Source organism: Argopecten irradians, unplaced genomic scaffold (genome assembly GCF_041381155.1).
Source record: "Argopecten irradians isolate NY unplaced genomic scaffold, Ai_NY scaffold_0522, whole genome shotgun sequence".
Taxonomy (NCBI): Eukaryota; Metazoa; Mollusca; class Bivalvia; order Pectinida; family Pectinidae; genus Argopecten; species Argopecten irradians.
In genome coordinates, this window is record NW_027187989.1 from 32333 (window position 1) to 40876 (window position 8544).

The 8544-nt window shown below is 37.9% G+C and overlaps 1 protein-coding gene across 1 annotated transcript; it reads right to left on the bottom strand.

Moving 5' to 3' along the window:
* Positions 1 to 4384: 4384 nt before the first annotated feature.
* LOC138312915 (uncharacterized) lies at positions 4385 to 7512 on the bottom strand (the record flags this gene model as incomplete). The annotated part of the gene is made up of 3 exons (XM_069253629.1): positions 7506 to 7512; positions 6826 to 6971; positions 4385 to 5055 (listed from the first exon to the last, which is right to left on the bottom strand). Coding segments are annotated over exons 1-3 (824 nt in total), but the record flags the coding sequence as incomplete, so codon positions are not given.
* Between the last annotated feature and the right edge of the window lie 1032 nt (positions 7513 to 8544).

The window sequence follows — 8544 nt, forward strand, 5'->3', positions numbered from 1 at the left end:
GCTGGGGAGATATTACTTGGTTTGATTAACATCCTATTCCCAGCTAGGGGAGATTTTACTTGGTTTGATTATCATCATATGTCCAGCTAGGGGAGATTTTACTTGGTTTGATTAACATCCTATATTCCCAGCTAGGGGAGATTTTACTTGGTTTGATTAACATCCTATATTCCCAGCTAGGTGAGATTTTACTTGGTTTGATTAACATCCTATTCCCAGCTAGGGGAGATTTTTACTTGGTTTGATTAACATCCTATTCCCAGCTAGGGGAGATTTTACTTGGTTTGATTAACATCCTATTCCCAGCTAGGGGAGATTTTACTTGGTTTGATTATCATCATATGTCCAGCTAGGGGAGATTTTACTTGGTTTGATTAACATCCTATTCCCAGCTAGGGGAGATTTTACTTGGTTTGATTAACATCCTATTCCCAGCTAGGGGAGATTTTACTTGGTTTGATTAACATCCTATTCCCAGCTAGGGGAGATTTTACTTGGTTTGATTAACATCCTATTCCCAGCTAGGGGAGATTTTACTTGGTTTGATTAACATCCTAATCCCAGCTAGGGGAGATTTTACTTGGTTTGAATTAACATCCTATTCCCAGCTAGGGGAGATTTTACTTGGTTTGATTAACATCCTATTCCCAGCTAGGGGAGATTTTACTTGGTTTGATTAACATCATATGTCCAGCTAGGGGAGATTTTACTTGGTTTGATTAACATCCTATTCCCAGCTAGGGGAGATTTTACTTGGTTTGATTAACATCCTATTTCCAGCTAGGGGAGATTTTACTTGGTTTGATTAACATCCTATTTCCAGCTAGGGGAGATTTTACTTGGTTTGATTAACATCCTATTCCCAGCTAGGGGAGATTTTACTTTGTTTGATTAACATCCTATTCCCAGCTAGGGGAGATTTTACTTGGTTTGATTAACATCCTATTCCCAGCTAGGGGAGATTTTACTTGGTTTGATTAACATCCTATTCCCAGCTAGGGGAGATTTTACTTGGTTTGATTAACATCCTATTCCCAGCTAGGGGAGATTTTACTTGGTTTGATTAACATCCTATTCCCAGCTAGGGGAGATTTTACTTGGTTTGATTAACATCCTATTTCCAGCTAGGGGAGATTTTACTTGGTTTGATTAACATCCTATTCCCAGCTAGGGGAGATTTTACTTGGTTTGATTAACATCCTATTCCCAGCTAGGGGAGATTTTACTTGGTTTGATTAACATTCTATTCCCAGCTAGGGGAGATTTTACTTGGTTTGATTAACATCCTATTCCCAGCTAGGGGAGATTTTACTTGGTTTGATTAACATCCTATTCCCAGCTAGGGGAGATTTTACTTGGTTTGATTAACATTTTATTCCCAGCTAGGGGAGATTTTACTTGGTGTGATTAACATCCTAATCCCAGCTAGGGAAGATTTTACTTGGTGTGATTAACATCCTATTTCCCAGCTAGGGGAGATTTTACTTGGTTTGATTAACATCCTATTCCCAGCTAGGGGAGATTTTACTTGGTTTGATTAACATCCTATTCCCAGCTAGGGGAGATTTTACTTGGTTTGATTAACATCTATTCCCAGCTAGGGGAGATTTTACTTGGTTTGATTAACATCCTATTCCCAGCTAGGGGAGATTTTACTTGGTTTGATTAACATCCTATTCCCAGCTAGGGGAGATTTTACTTGGTTTGATTAACATCCTATTCCCAGCTAGGGGAGATTTTACTTGGTTTGATTAACATCCTATTCCCAGCTAGGGGAGATTTTACTTGGTTTGATTAACATCCTATTCCCAGCTAGGGGAGATTTTACTTGGTTTGATTAACATCCTATTCCCAGCTAGGGGAGATTTTACTTGGTTTGATTAACATCCTAATTCCCAGCTAGGGGAGATTTTACTTGGTTTGATTAACATCCTATCCCAGCTAGGGAGATTTTACTTGGTTTGATTAACATCCTATTCCCAGCTAGGGGAGATTTTACTTGGTTTGATTAACATCCTATATCCTCCCAGCTAGGGGAGATTTTACTTGGTTTGATTAACATCCTATTCCCAGCTAGGGGAGATTTTACTTGGTTTGATTAACATCCTATTCCCAGCTAGGGGAGATTTTACTTTGTTTAATTAACATCCTATTCCCAGCTAGGGGAGATTTTACTTTGTTTAATTAACATCCTATTCCCAGCTAGGGGAGATTTTACTTGGTTTGATTAACATCCTATTCCCAGCTAGGGGAGATTTTACTTGGTTTGATTAACATCCTATTTCCCAGCTAGGGGAGATTTTACTTGGTTTGATTAACATCCTATTCCCAGCTAGGGGAGATTTTACTTGGTTTGATTAACATCCTATTCCCAGCTAGGGGAGATTTTACTTGGTTTGATTAACATCCTATTTCCAGCTAGGGGAGATTTTACTTGGTTTGATTAACATCCTATTCCCAGCTAGGGGAGATTTTACTTGGTTTGATTAACATCCTATTCCCAGCTAGGGGAGATTTTACTTGGTTTGATTAACATCCTATTCCCAGCTAGGGGAGATTTTACTTGGTTTGATTAACATCCTATTCCCAGCTAGGGGAGATTTTACTTGGTTTGATTAACATCCTATTCCCAGCTAGGGGAGATTTTACTTGGTTTGATTAACATCCTATTCCCAGCTAGGGGAGATTTTACTTGGTTTGATTAACATCCTATTCCCAGCTAGGGGAGATTTTACTTGGTTTGATTAACATCCTATTCCCAGCTAGGGGAGATTTTACTTGGTTTGATTAACATCCTATTCCCAGCTAGGGGAGATTTTACTTGGTTTGATTAACATCCTATTCCCAGCTAGGGGAGATTTTACTTGGTTTGATTAACATCCTATTCCCAGCTAGGGGAGATTTTACTTGGTTTGATTAACATCCTATTCCCAGCTAGGGGAGATTTTACTTGGTTTGATTAACATCCTATTCCCAGCTAGGGGAGATTTTACTTGGTTTGATTAACATCCTATTCCCAGCTAGGGGAGATTTTACTTGGTTTGATTAACATCCTATTCCCAGCTGGGGAGATTTTACTTGGTGTGATTAACATCCTATTCCCAGCTAGGGGAGATTTTACTTGGTTTGATTAACATCCTATTCCCAGCTAGGGGAGATTTTACTTGGTTTGATTAACATCCTATTCCCAGCTAGGGGAGATTTTACTTGGTTTGATTAACATCCTATTCCCAGCTAGGGGAGATTTTACTTGGTTTGATTAACATCCTATTCCCAGCTGGGGAGATTTTACTTGGTTTGATTAACATCCTATTCCCAGCTAATTAAGGAGGTGCCAGTTATAGATGGTGAAGGAAATTTGGAGTACCAGAGAAAACCCACCAACCAGCTGTTAGTGCCTTACAATTGCCCCACATGAGATTTGAACTTGTGACCCAGAGGTGGAGGGCCTTTGGTAATATGTCAGGACACATTGATCACTCAGTCACTGCGGCCCCATTGAATTACCTATACTGGCCAGTAGGTAATTCATTATAGCTAACTATAACTGCACAAGGGGAGATAAATAAAAATAACTAACTATAACTGTACAAGTTTTTAAAGGGGAAGTAATTCATCATAGCTAACGATGACTGAACAAGTTTGGCTGTACAAGGGGAAGTAATTTATCATAGCTAACTGTTATACTCCTGTACAAGTTTGGCTGTACAATGGGAGGTAATTTATCATAACTAATTGTTATACTCCTGTAAAAGTTTGGCTGTACAAGGGGAGGTAATTCATCATAACTAATTGTAATACTCCTGTACAAGTTTGGCTGTACCTTAACAAGCTTGGCTATACAAGGGGAGGTAATCCCTCATGATCAACAGTAACTGTACAAGTTTGGATATACCATTGGAGGTAATTAACCATAGCTATCTTTAACTGTACAAGCTTGACTGAACAAGGGGAGGTAATTCATCATAACTAACTGTAATACTCCTGTACAAGTTTGGCTGTACAAGGGGAGGTCATTCATCATAACTAATTGTAATACTCCTGTAAAAGTTTGGCTGTACAAGGGAAGGTAATTCATCATAACTAACTGTAATACTCCTGTACACATTCATCATAACTAACTGTAACTGTACCAGCTTGGCTGAAGAAGGGGAGGTAATTCATCATAACTTACTGTAATACTCCAATACAAGATTGGCTGTACAAGGGGAGGTAAGTCATCATAGCTAACATTATTGGTAAATAACATTATCTATACATGTGCAAGTTGACTTGCAAGGTAAAGTCATTTACATAAAGGAACAATTTAAAATTTACCTGTACAAGTTTGGCAGTGCAATAGGAGGTATTATCATGGCTGCACATGGCTGCCCCTAAAACATACCTTTGATCTCGTGATAGTTTCATTCCTGAGATGTAGTGACCAGGGAAGTGAATAATTTTTGTAGGGTTTTCGGGAGTTGTAAGCCGTGTAACTGTAGCAGCAAGGTTCTCCTGTGCTCCACTTCCCCCAGAAGCTTTCCTTACATTCTCTTCCAATACTTTCTTATCCTTTAACTTCTTTTCTAGGGTTTGTGGTAAATCCTCAACTCTGTGAAAAGCTATGGCATTGTGTTGTTCTCCCGTCACAAATATCATGTATTTATCACACGCCTGTGGTTCTGGATTGTTGAGGTCAGCTGAAGGGCCCTTACCACTCGGTACACAGTTAGAACATGTCACAGAAAGGTCTCTACCATCACATACACCGGACTTAGATAGGCTATTGGCCTGATTATTATTGGAAGTTTTGCTGCAGTAGTTGACCTCTCTGGTGTGGTCCCTAGGTGCTACTGTAATGTGGAAATCAGCACTAAATGCTTTAACTAAATCCGACTCAGAGTTTTGCGAATGCTCTTGCACTTTTTTACACCGGCTGCTATCTATGGGTATTTTTTTTAGTTTCTGTGGCACATTGGCAACTAATAAGTTCATGGTTCGATGATGATCCCCAAAGAAAGAATAGATGACAGATCCTTCCTCATAAGGACATCTGGGTGGGATCTTGTCTGGTACCTGTATCACATTGGATATGTAAATATGAGAAATGGAGGACATCTTACAGTCAACATAAACATCAGGAAATATTAAGAGTATAACGTCATTGTACCCAAATTGATACTGTACCCAAATTGATACCGTAATTGAAAAAATACATAAAACATTTGTGTTGTTAAAGTTTACCTAATTTCTCAGTGGTGATACCAAAGATGCATCATTTATTGTTAATTACGCTTCGTTTTACGAAACTATTTCTGTTATTTTCTCTGAAAGATAACTTTGATATTGATAACTCTGTCTGAAACGTGTTAATCCCTAGAAATGTGGCCGTGCGACAATTACTATTTGTACTATAATAGTGTTTTTTTTTTCAAAGCGTAAGGCCTCCTCAAAGAAAATTTTCTTAAATAATGAAAATTTAAGATATAAACACTTAACAGAAATAGATAAAATATAGTTGCCACACATTATGTTTTTATTTAGTCATGTTCAAATTGCTCTTTGTATAGCGTTATTTCTCCATCTTAATTTTTACTAAAACTGTTACTAGATTCAAGTATTTTGTAACTTGATTGATTCATAATTATGTTTGTAGGTTTTTTACACTGAAATTTGTTACAATCATTAAAAATAATTGATAGTGGTCTTTTGACATATACACCACATTGGAACTATATAAGCTTAGGTGAATGCCACAGAAAACTGATTTTAAATCATTGAAATATCACACAAGTCATTACGTGGTGTTACAGGGTACCAAATTAGCACAGGTACTGTTAAGAAAACACTTGTACAATATTTTTACAGTAAAATGTATAACTGTATTCAGTATAACTTGTTATAATAAAAGCAACTGCGTTTCTTTTCTAAAGTAAAATCACAAAAATCTATATAAACTGTTTTTTCTTAATTTTATATATTTTTTCTTGCTGGGTATCAATTTGGGTACACATCATGTGACAAAGCTAGAAATTTCGAGACATGATATTAATCGTTCTAACAATAAAAATAAGCACTGTAATAAGAAAAACAAAGCATCAAAATAAAGTTTGTATGCTCTTTTTGAAAACAAAACAGAAAAAAATGAAGCATACCAAACAACAAATGTCATATAAGAGAAATCTACGTGTATTGGTATCAATTTGGGTACAATGACGTTACATCTATGTGTGGAAGCTCTTCAAACAAGTACAATGTATAAGAATAAACAAGAGGCCCATGGGCCTTAACGGTCATCTGACTATTGGCATACACTCAAAGAATATAGTAGTGGCAAACAATTAAGGTAATACAAAGAACTCTTTTAATAGAAGAAGTTCAGGTTCTGATATATTTGATCAGTTAGACCAAGAATGAAAGTTCCTTGGTCCCCACCATGCTGAAAGTCAAATATCCAGTCTCTAGGAATCTTACTTATTTACAAGAGGTCATTTAAAGATTTTACCATATTTGACCCCTGTGACCTGTGAAAATATCTTATATCTCACAAAGGATGGCCTATTTTGGCATATTTATGGAGGTAGTTTTAATGAAAATGAACACAAAGATTTCAAGCCTTTTGAACCTTTTTATAATCAAAAAAAGGAAAAAAGTAGAGTCATATGAAAGAAAAAGCTTGTACTTTCAATATGCAACGTTTAAAGAAAATTAGGCTGTGGGCAGTTTCTATGGGATTTTTAACATTAGCTTGAACAACACATTTGCTTAATTTATACATATTCTGAACTATAAAACTGATTTTCATTAAGCCCACAACTCATACACTGCACACTATCTTGTACTTACATTGTCAGTAACCTTAAAAGCCTTCACACAGAAAAAGTCATTATTGGCAGCAGTAGGCACAAAACCCCCAACACAGATATTGTCATCATACCAGTCAGCAAATAGGTGGGGTGGGTCCATAGGCATTTCCTGTACCAATCGGAAATCTGGGCAACACAGCAATGATTTCAGATCATAAAAAAATAACATTAGTAACATTTTAAACAATCACCTAAGTCCCTATTATAACACGTTATAGCAGTAACATTTACATTGTAGATCTCACTTGACTTAAGTCCCTATTATAACACATTATAGCAGTAACATTTACATTGTAGATCTCACATGTCTAAGTCCCTATTATAACACATTATAGCAGTAACATTTACATTGTAGATCTCACATGACTTGAGTCCCTATTATAACACATTATAGCAGTAACATTTACATTGTAGATCTCACATGACTAAGTCCCTATTATAACACATTATAGCAGTAACATTTACATTGTAGATCTCACATGACTTAAGTCCCTATTATAACACGTTATAGCAGTAACATTTACATTGTAGATCTCACATGCTTACTCATCTCTCATTCTGAATACTGCTCCAAGTCCTAGAGATGGTGATCCTCAGTAACTCACCTCTCATTCTAAATACTGCTCCAAGGTCTAGAGATGGTGATCCTCAGTAACTCACCTCTCATTCTGAATACTGCTCCGAGGTCTAGAGATGGTGATCGTCAGTAACTCACCTCTCATTCTGAATACTGCTCCAAGGCCTAGAGATGGTGATCCTCAGTAACTCACCTCTCATTCTAAATACTGCTCCGAGGCCTAGAGATGGTGATCCTCAGTAACTCACCTCTCATTCTAAATACTGCTCCAAGGCCTAGAGATGGTGATCGTCAGTAACTCACCTCTCATTCTGAATACTGCTCCGAGGTCTAGAGATGGTGATCCTCAGTAACTCACCTCTCATTCTAAATACTGCTCCAAGGCCTAGAGATGGTGATCGTCAGATAACTCACCTCTCATTCTAAATACTGCTCCAAGTCCTAGAGATGGTGATCGTCAGTAACTCACCTCTCATTCTAAATACTGCTCCAAGGCCTAGAGATGGTGATCCTCAGTAACTCACCTCTCATTCTAAATACTGCTCCAAGGCCTAGAGATGGTGATCGTCAGATAACTCACCTCTCATTCTAAATACTGCTCCAAGGCCTAGAGATGGTGATCCTCAGTAACTCACCTCTCATTCTAAATACTGCTCCGAGGCCTAGAGATGGTGATCGTCAGTAACTCACCTCTCATTCTAAATACTGCTCTGAGGCCTAGAGATGGTGATCGTCAGTAACTCACCTCTCATTCTGAATACTGCTCCGAGGTCTAGAGATGGTGATCCTCAGTAACTCACCTCTCATTCTAAATACTGCTCCAAGGCCTACAGATGGTGATCGTCAGATAACTTACCTCTCATTCTAAATACTGCTCTGAGGCCTAGAGATGGTGATCCTCAGATAACTCACCTCTCATTCTGAATACTGCTCCGAGGCCTAGAGATGGTGATCGTCAGATAACTTACCTCTCATTCTGAATACTGCTCTGAGGCCTAGAGATGGTGATCGTCAGATAACTTACCTCTCATTCTAAATACTGCTCTGAGGCCTACAGATGGTGATCGTCAGATAACTCACCTCTCATTCTAAATACTGCTCCGAGGCCTAGAGATGGTGATC